The 15,186-nt window shown below is 42.2% G+C and overlaps 1 protein-coding gene across 1 annotated transcript in view; it reads right to left on the reverse strand.

Moving 5' to 3' along the window:
* Window positions 1-788: 788 nt before the first annotated feature.
* The window catches only part of B4GALT5 (beta-1,4-galactosyltransferase 5), a 65,982-nt gene continuing 51,584 nt past the window's right edge, over window positions 789-15,186 (reverse strand). Inside the window, exons 3-9 of the mRNA XM_056844338.1 lie at window positions 13,833-13,946; window positions 12,409-12,533; window positions 10,837-10,953; window positions 7,139-7,326; window positions 6,780-6,902; window positions 5,995-6,096; window positions 789-1,107 (exon numbers count right to left, since the gene is read on the reverse strand). Of these exons, the coding sequence (XP_056700316.1) occupies window positions 960-1,107; window positions 5,995-6,096; window positions 6,780-6,902; window positions 7,139-7,326; window positions 10,837-10,953; window positions 12,409-12,533; window positions 13,833-13,946 (917 nt within the window). The 3' untranslated portion in view covers window positions 789-959. The remainder of the gene's footprint in view (window positions 1,108-5,994; window positions 6,097-6,779; window positions 6,903-7,138; window positions 7,327-10,836; window positions 10,954-12,408; window positions 12,534-13,832; window positions 13,947-15,186) is intronic.

Genomic DNA, 15,186 nt, shown 5'->3' on the forward strand with positions numbered 1-15,186 from the left:
TGAAGCAGAAGGGATGTGGGTGTGTATTTCTCAGGTGGTTATTTGCCACTACGGGACTTATGGCAGAATAGGCTGAACTGTCAGAAAAAGACCTGGAAAGGTTACATGGATTACAAAATGGTGCAAGATGGGTCTTTTGTTCTTTTATAAATGTAATCCCTATTCTCCCTCCACCCCACAAAATCCCATTTTTCCCTACCCAAAGTAAGCTCTGCTGTGACTTTTATTGTGTTGAGCATCACAGTTTAACAAGCTTCTAATCCTGAACCAATTTACTCACATGAGCGCCATCATGATGTGCTGAAGCGCCTGCACAAGTGGGGTGGTGGTGGTTATGTGAATCATCTAAAGTTGTAAACCTTCAATTTCAAATGGTAAGATAATTTTTAAAAGAAAGCAAAAGCAATTTATACAGCTTATTTACACCTACACTTCTTTAAGAAGCGATTCTGTTGTACATATATATATAGTCTCTTCAAGCAGGTCAATTTGAAAAAACAAAACAAAAACAAAAACAAAAACCAATACAAGACACAGATGTAGAAGAATGATATTGTAAGTTGCAGTTCATCTCTCGTTAGGGCTGTTGCCTACAGGATTGCTCCTGGCATCCAAAGTCAAGAAGCCAACGTCCTTTTTGGCCAAACTGATTCAATGAGCAGGAAAAGCACATTTGATCACAGTTTGGTGTTGGAGATTGTTTAAGGAGGTGGAATGCAGGGGCAAAGCAGGAGGTCAAGCCACTGTTCTTTTTAAAAAAAACAAACAAAAACAAAACCAGGAAGTGAAGTCCGAGCTCACTGCACAACACCAGTTTGAGGAGGGCTATAGTCACAGACCATCTGTGTGCGTGCTTTCAGTATTATTCTTCAAAATACTGTGATCCTTCATTAGACATAAGACTTTTCTTGTCCAGGAGAACCCTACAAAACAAGATAGCAACATGTTTTGTTCTTCTCTTAGTACTCAGTCACCAGAGCCAGCTCCGGCATCAGGTTGACAGTTATGTTTTTATACAAGGCGTCGTACGTAATATTTGGATAATAGTTCAAGTTGTTGAGGCCATCCAATCCTTGCCTCTCTTTGGACTTCCTCAGCAGTGCATACCTGTTTTGAAAGAGAAAGAAGTGGAGACATTAAGTCCAAATTGAGCCACTGAGACCCATTCTTACAGAAATATACTCCCACTCAAACAGTACCATCTCTGACTACCACCTGCCTCACCTCTACAGGTAGGAACATAAAGAGCAGGGCTTGGGAAGAGGACCTCAACGTTATCTGAAGCCAATTTCACCCTCTTTCAATTGATATATTTCATTAAATCCCATTTCTAACAACTTTATGCATGCCTGTGTGATTGGGGTGTTGTTTTTAAGTTTGACAATGAGCATTAAGTTAATATTCCATGTAATGTCCCATTTTTCAAAATAAACGCTGTTACATATTCAAGGTACAAAGTGCATCCCTAGTTGGTGGTAAAGAGGTTCCACTTAGCTGTATGTATGTAAGCTTTAATGGTTGTAAGCAAGCAATTGCATAGTTGTAAAAAACTGTCTGAAATATAAGCCTGATTTAAATTGGCCTGTTCATCTGGAAGCTTCAACTATGATTAAAAGAACACTGCACTCTATAATTTTGAAGGCAAATATGGCACCTTCTCATTTACCCAAAAGAGGGTTGTTTAAATATTGCAGAGAGACTAAGTGATTGAAGTGCAAAGAAAGATTAATCCGGTTTTTCAAAAAAATTAAATAGGTTTCAGAGCAAAAACAAAATCTGGAGAATGGTGCTATGGCATTTTCCCAAGTAGCATGAAACCTCACAGCACACCCTACCTGTTTCAGGCTAGAAACAGAGAACACGAAAAGAAAAACGATGGGAAGGACATGAGAAAACAGATTGGAAATAAAAGAAAAACAGGAAGAGCTGGATCTGTAGAGGATGCAGGACTTGAACCTGAGCTAGATAAAACAATGAGTCAGGAGAAGGGGGAGGAGGAAATGTCATTGCAGCCACTTGGAACAATTTGTTGGCCTGACTAGGGTGGTTTGTAGGAATGTCAGAGGTGGATGCATATTGTGAGGCTCAATGTGTGGAAGAAACTGGCAGGGTGGGGATTCTCTCTGGCAACACAAGCTGTCAAGATTTTCAGCAGAGGTCACACCCAGCTCTCTCCCCAACAAAGAACTGGATATCAGCTAAGAGGGAACATTTGCAAGCAAAATAGGACCAGGCAGAAGCTGACCCTACTGCAGCAAATTATAGTCAGGCATAAAATTAAAACACTCCACTCAGTCAGGCATTTCAGATGGCTTATTAATTCCATCTGTCTATAAATCCCGCTCTCCTTTCAGGAGACTCAGAGCTCTTCACAGGGGAGCTAGTAGGCACTGCCCCATCCAGGCAAGACCTGCTTAGATTTAACAATCATCATTGTGGGCTCACAGGCCTGAAATGATTCTCACTACTAGCAGGAAAAAGAATCAGGTCTTCAAGCATTTCCACTGGATGGAGCTCTTCTCATCCCAGGGCTACCAGTTAGTTACATAAATGGAACTGCTCAAAGCACAATCTGCAGGCCCTTGGATCCTGTGACTTCTAAAGAAGGGAGAGTTCAGGTGTGCAGTCCTTCATCTGCCAGTTCTTCCTATCTTTTGAGACAGAGGAAGCAAAGCTCAGCCTCTTAATGTTGTGACATTTTAGACTTTTGTCACTTCAAAGAAAGCAAACAATTTTGATGTGGTTTTCCAAAACAATTTCAGGGGGGCATACTGTAGATTTGTTGGAGGTGAAGGATGAATCTCCTTGAGTTTTTAAAAAATGTGATCTAGGGCTCAGCTCAAGAAGACATTGTTATTAATAGCGGGGCTCTGTTCTGGATTCTGCAAAGGAGTAAAGAGTAGCTCAGTGCATGTGCAGAATATCTCTCCTTCACCATTCAGCTGTAAGCTACCCTCACTTCTGGAGTTAAGGGGGAAATTTCCAACCACTCGGACTCAACTTGTGAGCAGGGTGAAGCTGTTGTTTCTTTAATTTTAGAAGAGAAGCATTTATCCTTGCCTGCTTGCCATAGCTGTTAATCAACAGTAGAATGGAAGGGGAGGTGTTTCTTTAATTGTATCAAATGGCTGCTCAGGGAACCGGAGGGTGGGGGGAGTTTGGAAATCTGCTGAGAACTTTATGTTATCATGTTATCATTAACTTTAACATGGAGGAGAGGGGTATTCATGGCTGTCAGTCATGCTGCATACCTATTCTCTCTAGTATCAGAGGAGCATGCCTATTATTTTGGGTGCGGTGGAACACAGGCAGGATGGTGCTGCTGCACTCGTCTTGTTAGTGGCTTCCTAGAGGCACCTGGTTGGCCACTGTGTGAACAGACTGCTGGACTTGATGGGCCTTGGTCTGATCCAGCAGGGCCTTTCTTATGTTCTTATGTACTACAGGCTCAATCTGTACTTCAGTATGCAGTTACTTAAAAGTGCACATTGCAAAACCTCCTAGTTAATTCTTTGTTCCCACCTTTAGGGTTTAACAGCAATTCATACTATATTGCAATTATATTGCAATTACAGAAGATGCCAGGAAGAAGTAATCTAAAGCAGATGTAAACATACCCAGGTGTCTACTTATGAGCAAGGGAAGAGTCCTAGCCAAGTAGCAAGGAATACTGAAGGTATCATCATTTAAAATTGCAAAAACATCTTTAATTTCCCCCCCTAAACTTTATGATTATGAAGTTTAGGAAAGGGTATGATAGCAAGGCTTTCACTATGCTCCATTTCCAGAATCTTGTTTGTGGCAAGAATCCATTAAGACAAGGAATACTGCACACGTCTCTCCCAAGCGAAACACATGCACTGGCTACCGGGTATGCCCCAGGTTCCATGTTCATTGATGGGAAAAGAAGCTCATACAAGGACAACATCTGTATATCCTAACCACACTTCCAGAGCAGCACCAAATCAAGCACAATTTCAGCCTCTCTCAGAGAACCATGGCTGAAATGTAACCACTGCAGAGATTCTTGACCATTGGGATGCTGTAAACCAGACTGCAGGAACTGGATCTGAATTACTATGTGTACTGTGGGCCACATGGGACTTCTGAAAGTTAAAGGCAAGTAAAAGACTGGGCTAGAAGCAGACCCATCTAAAAATAATCCATAAGAGATGATGGTCTGTACTATAGAACTGGCTAGCTGGGCTACACAAGAGGATCAAAGCCATTACAAGCCCCTTGTTGAAGAAGAAGAAAAAGCAGAGTTCAAGCAGTGGTGTAGCTAATTCACATCTGGAGCTTAAGTACACAACCTGCAAAATAAGGCTTGCAAGTTCTCTCCTCAATTGAGATCACATTTGGTTTTTCTACCATAATGGGACTTCTCCTTTTGAACTGTGAAAAACCAAATTATTCAAAACCTTGAGGGCAATTCAAGCTGCCACCTGGCAATTCAAGAGGAACTGCTGAAAGCCCATCAGTAAGGATAAAACTCTACTGGCCCAAAGCCACTGGCTGCTGTGAGCTTCCCTAAAGGGAGGTAAACTCAGTGACAAATATGGTGGACAAAACTGTTCCTGCATCACGTAACTAAAACTCTGCACTGAAAATTAGTCAAAACTTTGAGGTTAATGCTGCTGCAGTCATCTTGTCTGTGGGCTTGCTAGAGGCACCTTGCTGGCCACTGTGTGAACAGACTGCTGGACTTCATGGGCCTTGGTCTGATCCAGCATGGCCTTTCTTATGTTCTTATAGAAATGATTCATTCATTGGTTCAGAGGAGTAATGTTACTCCTCTGAAGATGCCTGCCACAGCTGCTGGCGAAACGTCAGGAAAGAAAATACCAAGACCACGGTTACACAGCCCGGATAACCTACAAGAACCAATGAACTCTGACGGTGAAAGCCTTCGACAATATTATGATTCATTCAATTTCTATCTGACCCTTCCTCCAGCATGCTCAGGGCAGCTCACACAGTTCTTCCTTCTCCGTTTCATCCTCACAATATCCCTCAGTGATCTTTATGGCAAACAGGGACTTTGACCCATGTCTCCCAGATCCTAGTCCAATACACCAACCGTTACACTATGCTAGCTCTTAGATGGGCATAGTATGATGGCTGCCCAACTGTAATATTGCATTTTTGCAGAATTCAGAAAGTTTGTGCACCGCCTGAGCTAGAAGAGGACAAATAGGCCTGGGTTGAAGGAATAAGGAAACTGTGAATGAATGGGTAGGTAGACCCTTCTGGAACTGGCACAATTCAAGCTTCCTATACACAAGCATCCCTCATATGCACATGGATTTCCAGTTTACATACAGCATGCCAGCCCCATGCCGAGACCAATTCAGGATGACCAAGGGTGGACTCAAATGCCCAGTAAGCACTGTGACCACACAGTTAAGATCTATGTGGCTCTGTGGCTGGCTGCAACCATATGACCAGAGGTTGCAAATGGTAGCCTTCTCATGCACGTACCCATTTCCATAAGCTTTTAAGAGTCAGAATTTGTTTGCTGGCAGGGCTTTCATGATTATGATCCAGGCATGCTAGTAACTGGAAGCCACATGGCTGAGGAATTTGTTCTGCCTCAAGTACCTGCCACTTTCAAAATGTTTTTGGAAATAATTAGGGTGCACAGTGGCTGGAACAGAGCATTTTCTTATCCTGCAAAAAGCTTATAAGATTTCTGCTAGCTACAGTCAGATTTTGTGTGACTCTACAGTGGAAGTTCTCCTTCCTTCAAGCACAGGATCACTAGAGGCTGGGATAGGGCCATAATGTGCAAACCCATGGACCAAATAATGATGGCCTAAGAACCTGAGAATGGAATGTACCTTCTGTTTTTGTGGAAGTCCTTTGCAGTTTATGATGATAAAATACATATATAATTCTGCTGATAAAATACATATAAAATGATGTTTTGGTGTTTGCCTTTTTCTTTACAGTAAAAAAAATCAATACAATTAGACTTTAAACCTATTAACTTGCCTTCCTAAGAACTGTACTTCGCCTCTATGATGATGTGGAATTGACTTATATTTCCCAGTGTCTCCTTCTGGCCGAGTTACCAAGTAGCCTGCATAATGGACCCTGAAGGAAAGATAAAAAGGAAGGAGCTTTTCAGGTGGTTTGAATTCAGCATTTTCTAAGACTCTACAACATGAGCAATAAGTTCCCCACTGTGCCTTCTAAGCACTGTTCTGATCAGGCTAGCTCAAAACCAAGAAGCCATATTTAAACCAGTCAGAACATAGACAATTAAAAACTGACAAGCAGGAAGCCCCCAGGCCTGATCAGCAGTACAAGTTTGCTTTCAGCTGCAGCTAGTGTTTACTGTGCATTAAACTTAGGAGCACATTTTTTGCAGAGTCAACCTGCGTTCCTCTCCTCAAGCAAAACGCATTATTCTAAAATCAACTGAGGTTATATACAAGATAAAGAGAAAGTATGTTGAGGTTATGCGACAGCCAAATGCTATTCAGCAAGACTGACAACAAGCATGCAGGAACAGAGCCAATCACAACAAAAGGGAACTGGAAAGAGCCCTCAGGCAACTTGTACTGCAGAGATAGGCGCATAAGGTTTGCTCAGGAAGTTACATCCCCAGCTTACCGAAGAGAAGCCACCCAGAATAATTCTACCACAATGTTATATCATGCAGAGAATGTCTCAGTGCTTGTCTGATACTAAGGATCTGGTAGCCTGTGGGAAAACCAAACTAAGTTAGACCTTGCACATAATGTGTACCCTTCCACCTCCTGTATGCCACGTACCTGTTCCAAAGGTCATCGTCCTCCCCGCCCCAGCCCCAGAAGGCGTTAGGAAAGCCATTGATTTTTTTAAACTGTTCCACTGTTAGGCCGCTCACTCCTCCAAAGAACTCATTGTAAGGGAGGCTGTATTTTAAAAAAAGAATAAATAATGTTAAGTCAAACCTGCTGTGAACAGAACATCACTCAGAGACCAAGGCAGTCTCGGTGGCCTGTTCACAGCCTGTCACAAGCCATCGCTTTCCAGGGTACATGGACAAAGTCAGCCTTGGGCTATAGTGGTCTGCCTTCATTTTTCCACTTATCCTTTTTTTTTCAAAAAGGTATTTTAAGTGCACAAAAAGGGAATCACAGTTACTTACAGGTACATGTATTTATCCAGCTTTGCTGCAAAGTGTCTTGGCATCTGCCCACAGCCATAGTAGTTACGGTCGCTTTCAGGTATATGGTCCACATCATGAAAGATCACACAATCCCAGTGGAAGTCCTTCATTGCTTCCCGAAAGCCAACATTGAAGAGCATGGCACGGTTGAAGGGCTGGTTACCAGCCTAGCAAGAGAACCCAAACATGCTGATTACATTCAAAATTGTCCACAAGGCACAAGATGTCTTATGTACTGTGTTGCACAAAGAAACCTGGTCTCAATGAAATGGGGTGCAATGGGGTAGGGTACATGTGTATGGGCATGTGTTCAAAACACATATTTTGTGTCTGGGCACTTCTCTAAGGAGAAGCACACTGTCTGAGGCCTTTCTAAACTAAAAGGCTGTATTCTGCTAAACTGGCCATTGAGCTAGCAGTGCTTCTTTGTTTTGGACATATGTCAAACAGACCAGGGCCATATGAGTAGCACCATGATGTTTTAAAATTGCCCTAGAAGCTAATGAGACAACTCCAAATTATGCCACAGAGATGAGGGGTTGCCATAGTAGCTCTTGGCACCATCAGCTTAACTCATGAGTGGATACACAACAAATTAAATGGCTATATACTCAACTGCTGGCTTCCGAGAGGAACAGGTAGTTTTGGCCCAGTGGAAGGAGACAAGGGAAGCCAATTTATGGATTTACTGGAGAGTCTAGCTCTCAATCTCTGGAATAGGCAGAAGCTCTCAAACGCTCAATTTTTTTCTAAAATGAATTTACTAAGCTGTTTCATATCAAGTCAATTTACTGGTCTATGTAGCTCAATACTGGCCACTGACTGCTAACAGTTCATATGGATTATTTCCTGGACTTAATATCTTCATCTGGAGATGTCAGGTATTGAATCTGGACAAAATACTTATTCTACCATAGAACTGTGAGCAATAAATTGTTGGTGAAGGGGTTCTAGCTCCATGGAGCTATATGCTTGGTATGCAGATAATTTCAGATTCAACCCCCGATTTCTCCAATTACAGGATCACAGGTAAAGACTTGCTCTCAAGACTCTGAACAGCGGTTGCAATTCAAAGCATGCAATATTACACTAGAGGAATAAATAGTCTGACTTTTTATAAGGTGGTTTCATAGATTAGCATTAAAAAAATACAACTTCAGGCAGCTACGTATAAGTAAAGTGTCTGGCATTGAGGAGTAAATGCTTTGTATCAGTTTCAGAAAAGGTCAGAAGAAACATTCATGTTAAACCAAGACAGAGAGATTTTGAAAAGGCAAATATAAGAATTTCTAAGAATTAGGAGCAATCATGCTTTACTTGCAACACTGCTTGAACAGGTTAGGCCTCTCCAAGATCCCATCTGCCCAATACTGTGCATAGACAGATCAGTTTGGGTTTGTGGCCTCATCACCATCTGTAGCCTGGAGGCTACAAGCCTTAGAGGACTCGCACAACTGCAAATATGTTACAGGAGACAGCTACATACAAAGGGGACTTTCAGACACAATGAACAGCTCCTGGTATTGTTGTTCGTCCAAAAGCAGGACTGACAGAATGGCCACAGTTGTCATCTTGCCCTATTACGGAGGCAAGGGCTGTGCATATTGATAAACCCGAACCAAAAATAAACCCGAAATTAGCAGTTTCAGCAATATTCGGGTTTAGTTTCGGCCGAATATCCAAACCTGGGAATCTTCCCGAAGCCGAATAGGCGATTCCCAAAAAGCCGAATAAATAATTGGATTTCTATTTGCCTTTGTTCATATGCATGGGAGAAGGCAGCATTCTCTCATTTTTCGACCTTTTACTGGTTTTGTTAGGACCCCATAGTTGGGGCCCTTTTGAGGTAGGGGTTGTGTAATCAGAGCCAACTTGGTCAAACTAAACTATCCATCACCCCACAGTGTGGGGAAACGATGCCACTACTCGGGGCGACCTTCAGTTTGAGAGCAGGTTTTCAAGGGGGTGGAGATATTGGAGCCAGCTGAAGTTACCACCAAGGCGGCTCTTCTGAAGGAGATTGCTCATCCATTCGCGTGAGGAGTCTTCTTCAGAAGCCTGTTCAGCAGCTGTTAAAGCTGATGCTTTTTAGTTGGAGGGTATGTCCCTCCACACAGGACTGGGTGAGCCCCACCTTTTAAATGACGCTTCTGCTATCCAGGTTAATCCACTAAATCAGCAGATCTCTGAAGCAACCTATACTTCACTGAATTGTTAATAATTTTACGACACATTCAGATTTATTGTTTACACACAGCAGCATGCTATTAATCAATAAGCAGTCACCAGAACCACATCCACGGGACACAGTAACCTAGGAGTCTACCCCGATATCTCCACCCCCTTGAAAACCTGCTCTCAAACTGAAGGTTGCCCCGTGCTCAAGATCAATTGATCAAGGAGCTTCTAAGGGATAAAAGGAAAGGAAGGTCGCCCCGAGTAGTGGCTTCGTTTCCCCACACTGTGACCATCACTTGAAATCAGATTTTTGATGACTATAATAAAAGCCTATTCACGGGATTACATTTGCCACCAAAAGAAATGTTTTCTGTGCCTTATTTGTCTTGCATGTAAGCCGTTTCCCTCAGTGTGGGAGCTAATTTGCAAGGACATCATGCTATGCGCCCCAGATACAAACGGAGCCACCAGACTCAGAGGCGCCAGCCTGCCAATCAGCTCTTTCTGCCAGTCCTCAGCGATGCTGACCTTCTCGACCTGAAAACCGATTGACAGCTTGGCTCTAACCTCTCACAAATGCCCGGAGGATGGGACGATCCCCTTGCAGGCCCATAAAATTGGACCCCCTGTTCTAAACGTCACCAAACTTCAGTGTCCCTTGCAGCTATGCTGCAAATTTGGTGACTACCCCAAAAGACTCTACCCCCCGAGCCTTCAAAATAAATTCCATAGACTATAATAGACACAATGGGGGGGGGGGTACCTGGAAATAAAACCAAACACACATTTACCAGTATGGGTATTCAGCTTATTTTGGGTTTACTGGAAAAAAATAGGGCCCAATAAACCCAAACCTGAAATTTACCAAAAAGAAAATTTTTTGCACACCCCTAGTGGAGACATCTGGACAAGTCCTTTCCTATTCTTCAACCTCCCTACTTCCAGCAAATTGTGCTGGAATAAGTTAACAATGTTAGTAAAACATTTGATTTTGAGTCCATACATTAGTACTGTGTGTTCAGGCAAGGGATGTATGTTTGGATTTTAGTTCATCATACAGCATAACAAAGCCATTTTTTGTTATTCTTCAAGAAGCCCCGTGCCATAAACACAATTTCCTGCTGGCTTCAGCTTTTAAAAACCTATGGAATTACAACACATATACCTTACAATATTAACTTGAGTATCCTAGAAGCTTTATGTAGGAGGAATGTTTGGGTACAAAATGCCAGTCACTGCAACAGTTTTTGGAGCATGGCACCACAGTACGCATCAACTCTGGAAAACTTTCACAGTATGCAGCATGGCAAGTATTCACTGCCACCACACTCCAGGCACACTCTAGAGATTTAACACCATTGTGCAAGAACCCCAGAGGGAAGGCAGTTAATGGTGTCTCTTACACAATGTATCCTGGGAGAAAAGCATCACCAGTTTCTCTCATTTACACTGGAGAGGAATTAGCCTTGGGAAAACGATACACATACAAGGTAACTTACTTGCTCAATCACATAAAACGCAAACTGTAAACGTTGGCGTTGCAGCATTGGAATGAGATGTCTAAAGAGGACTGGAAGATGCTCATAACGGTTGCGGAATGGAATGAGGATTGCCACCTAGATGGACAAAAATCTTGATTAGCTCGTCCGAGGTTTATTTAAGAGTTTTATGCATGTCTTTCTCCTGAGCATCTTAGGACCCAAGGTAAAAATATAAAAACAATTTGATAAAACCAACATTATAAGAGATAGACCTTGCTGAGAAGAACAAAGATGATGCATGGGAATGTGAGGGACAGGCAGTACTTCAAGTACAAGCAGATCTCTGAAGCAACCTATACTTCACTGAATTGTCAATAATTTTACAACACATTCAGAGATATTGTTTACACACAGCAGCATGCTATTAATCAAAGGCATTGAATAAGCAGTCACCAGAACCACATCCACAGGACACAGTAACCTAGGAGTCTACCCAGAACATACTCAAGTTAAGCTCATGGATGACCCAATGGATTTTACTGATGTACCAATACATTTTTCAAAACCCTCCCAAAACTTTGATCATTATTAGTTGGTGTCGTCTATTGTACATTATACCAGTGTTTCCACCCGCTCAATAATTCCAAGAGGAAATTAGTGCAATAATTGAGGGTACAATGAGCATATTAACATTATCTCCAAGAATAAAATTTATCAAAATGGGCAATTTCATGGTAGAAATATTTCAGAAACCAAGGACAGTTTCATAGAGCATTTTTCTAACATCTTGTCTCTGCTGCAATTCGAGGTAATTACGTAATGAAATTGCAGAACTCTATTGATAGAGTTTTCAGAATATCCAGGGTACGGACAGCAATAATGTATGGGACAGGTTTTCCCTAATGTCTCTGATACACTAGCAAGATGCCTCTCCCCAAGCAGGTTGCAACTGCATGGCACAGACCAAGCCAGGTTATGCAAGTCACAGCCTAAGGAAGAGCTATCTGGCATTAGTGCTAAACTGGGAACTCATAAAACTGATGTTAGGATGTGCAAGCAGATTTTAGCAGCAGCACAGTGTGAGAATGCCAGGCTAGGATCTAAAAGACTCAAGCTCAAATCTTGACTCTGCTTACTGGCTGAGGGGGCCAGTTACTCTTAACACAATGTACTATACTACTAACCTTTCTAAATGTAGCATATGCTTGCTCTGAATAACTTCCTCCCTGCCATCTCTCTCTCTGTGGACTAATAGTAGCTTCCACCATTGCTGTCAAGGCTCCAAATGCCAGTTTTATTTACTTGTTGGGACATTTAATCAGAGCACCTGACAGGAAGTATTAGGCTTAAAAAGGGTGAAGCTCATGAGTTATGGTGGCTGTGACTCTAAGACTACTATGCAGATATTGAGATGAATTATGGGCCATGTGTGGTCCACAAGTGCTAATCCTTGGATAAACTGACAGCCAACAGTCTTTAGACACAACTGTAAAAAAGAGGTCCAAATATCTTAGTTACATATTCTAGTCCTTGTGGTGTCAATATTGTTTGGAGAAGCTCCAGTTTCAGCATCCCTGTTCTCTAGCTTACCTTCCACCGAGGCACGCAGTCTTTAGGTTTCCAGTGGCCTCCTAATTTGATAGTGGGATCTTGAGAGAAGAACTGGTGGATCTCCTCCATGCTGATTTCACTCATATTTATATCTGTGGGGCCCTCTGCACAGCAATCAGACAGCAGAATGTGAAAAACATGCCCTATCTTATATGCTTGTAAGTTACTTTGTCAATGATGAATTTCTAGATGTACTTCAACCCTCCATCATCTTAGCAACTGCTTTCTAAGCCAGGACACAAAGGCAGAGGATTTACAAATGCTATGGGTTATTATGGGACGCCACAAATAAGACATGAGAGGCTGATTTCCCACTGTTACTTGCCTTAGAGTTGGGGAACTCAGAGGTCTACAGCAAGTAGCTTAAATATCGACGCCCCATGTGTATTTTCTGTCCCACAAATGTAACCAAACATAGGAATTAGTTCAAAGCCTTGGAAGCCAGCAAGGAATGGTGGTTCCACTCACAGGTTCAAGGCATATGCAGGAGAAATCAGTTCCTGTGAATACCATCCCTCAGGCAGCAAGGTGAGGGGGAAAGTCCTCTTGAGGATTTTAAGCAGCCTTTTCCCCCTTCAAAAGTCACAGTAACATTTCAAAAAGTCATATTTAAGGTACAGTTCAGCTGAAGCAAATCCAAATGAACTGAATGCAGACAGAAACAAATGATAAACACTGTCACTGAAATCAATGGAGCTTCATTCCTGGACCATGCCAATTTCATGAATTGTCTTGAAAGTTATCCTGATGTCTAGAAATCTAGCATGAGCAGCATTTGTATGTAATGCAACTAATGCAGGCCTGCATTTGAATTCAGTGACAAGTTCAATGCTATACAGTTTACCAAGCCGTACTAACATTAAAATACAAAATAGTGACAAAGCACCCATATAGTGATGAATTCCCACCTCTACTTTACCAATAGCAAATCTGAGAATCTTTGTCAACTACTACGACTTCCAATATACCACTAAGATAGAAGATAAGGTAAAGGTCCCCTGTGCAAGCATCGGGTCATTCCTGACCCATGGGGAGATGTCACTCCCGACGTTTTCTAGGCAGACTTTGTTTTGCGGGGTGGTTTGCCAGTGCCTTCCCCAGTCATCTTCCCTTTACCCCCAGCAAGCTGGGTACTCATTTGACCGACCTCGGAAGGATGGAAGGCTTAATCAACCTTGAGCCGGCTACCTGAAACCGACTTCCGTCGGGATCAAACTCAGGTCGTGAGCAGAGCTTTGGACTGCAGAACTGCAGCTTAACACTCTGCGCCACGGGGCTCCTTAAGATAGAAGATACCTCCCTTCTATTCACCTTCCTAGCTCTGGACATCAGTAAGGATTGTGAAGGACAAGGAATGATGGGAAAGCAAGCTGTATGGAAATGTAAGTCATAACAGTACTCACTCATAGAAGGGAGTCTTTCAGGGCAGGTATGGTTTGGAAAGTAAGTAAAATCCTCAGGAAGAAAAGTTGTAGTTTGCAGAAAGGTTTCATTGTGGTTCAAATCAACAGCATAATCTAGGTTGGGAGGAATAATGCGTGCACTTTAGACCATGGGTTTTTAATTTGCTATACCCTGTTGCATTTAACAAGTTCCTTCACATCTATCTATAGTACAATACAGAACAACCATCGGCCACAAGAATTTCCACACCATTTAATTCCCTATTAAGTCTCAACCTATGTGAAAGAAAGAAAAAAATAATCCAGAAAATTGCTGTATCATACTGCAGAGTTGCTACAGAAAATACTAGGATTCTGGGAACAGTGAACATTAGGATGCTTGTAACATTGGCTTCTTGCATTTGCAAGGTAGAATTCACAGGTCCCCAACTAGCCTGTTAAATCTACACAGAATCCAAAGACAGGAAAGCATTACTATTCTTGTCCAACATTGAATTCTGATTCCCAATTGCTCCAAACCATGCTGTTAACTGAGTTCAACAGTCATAAGGAGCAGTAATTGCAGCCGCTTATTCATACACGAGGGAGGCCAACATGGAATTGCAAATAGATGATAGCTCACGGCGCCCCATTAGGGGCTGGCTGAGCAAGTTTATTATGCCTACTTGTTACTGTCAAAGCTATATTTAAATAAACAAATTCCTATTAAAATCAGGAAAATAGTACAAGCTGAATTCTTTCACCATTTTGTCCTAAGCTTTTGCAATGAAGGCATCTTCATGCCTTATGATTTAAGAGTCTTACATCTTTTCGCCAAGAGAATCTCAGTTAAACAACTTCACTTTCTTGCTGTAACAGCTACTGTTTCAAGTACGAGAACAAGCTACAAATCTCTGTCCACCTGTAACCCAGACACCAGAAGCCGCTATTGCCAACCACTAGCAAAGGGTTATAATTAAGGGGAGGCATAATAGAGATGTATAAAATTATGCATGATATGGAGAGAGTGAAGACAGAAAAGTTTTTCTCCCTCTCTCATAATACTAGAACATGGGGTCATCTGCTGAAGCTGGAGGGTGAGAGACTCAAAACAGATAAAGAAGTATTTCTTCACACAACACATAGTTAAATTGTGGAACTCCCTGCCCCAGGATGTCAACTTGGAAGGCTTTAAGAGGGGAGTGATCATGTTCATGGAGGATAGGGCTATCCCATGGCTACTAGTCAAAATGAATACTAGTCATGATGCATACTATTCTCTCTAGTATCAGAGGAGCATGCCTATTGTATTAGGTGCTGTGGAACACAGGTGGCATAATGCTGCTGCAGCCATCTTGTTTGTGGCCTTCCTAGA

The sequence above is a fragment of the Euleptes europaea genome, chromosome 2 (assembly GCF_029931775.1).
Source record: "Euleptes europaea isolate rEulEur1 chromosome 2, rEulEur1.hap1, whole genome shotgun sequence".
Lineage (NCBI taxonomy): Eukaryota > Metazoa > Chordata > Lepidosauria > Squamata > Sphaerodactylidae > Euleptes > Euleptes europaea.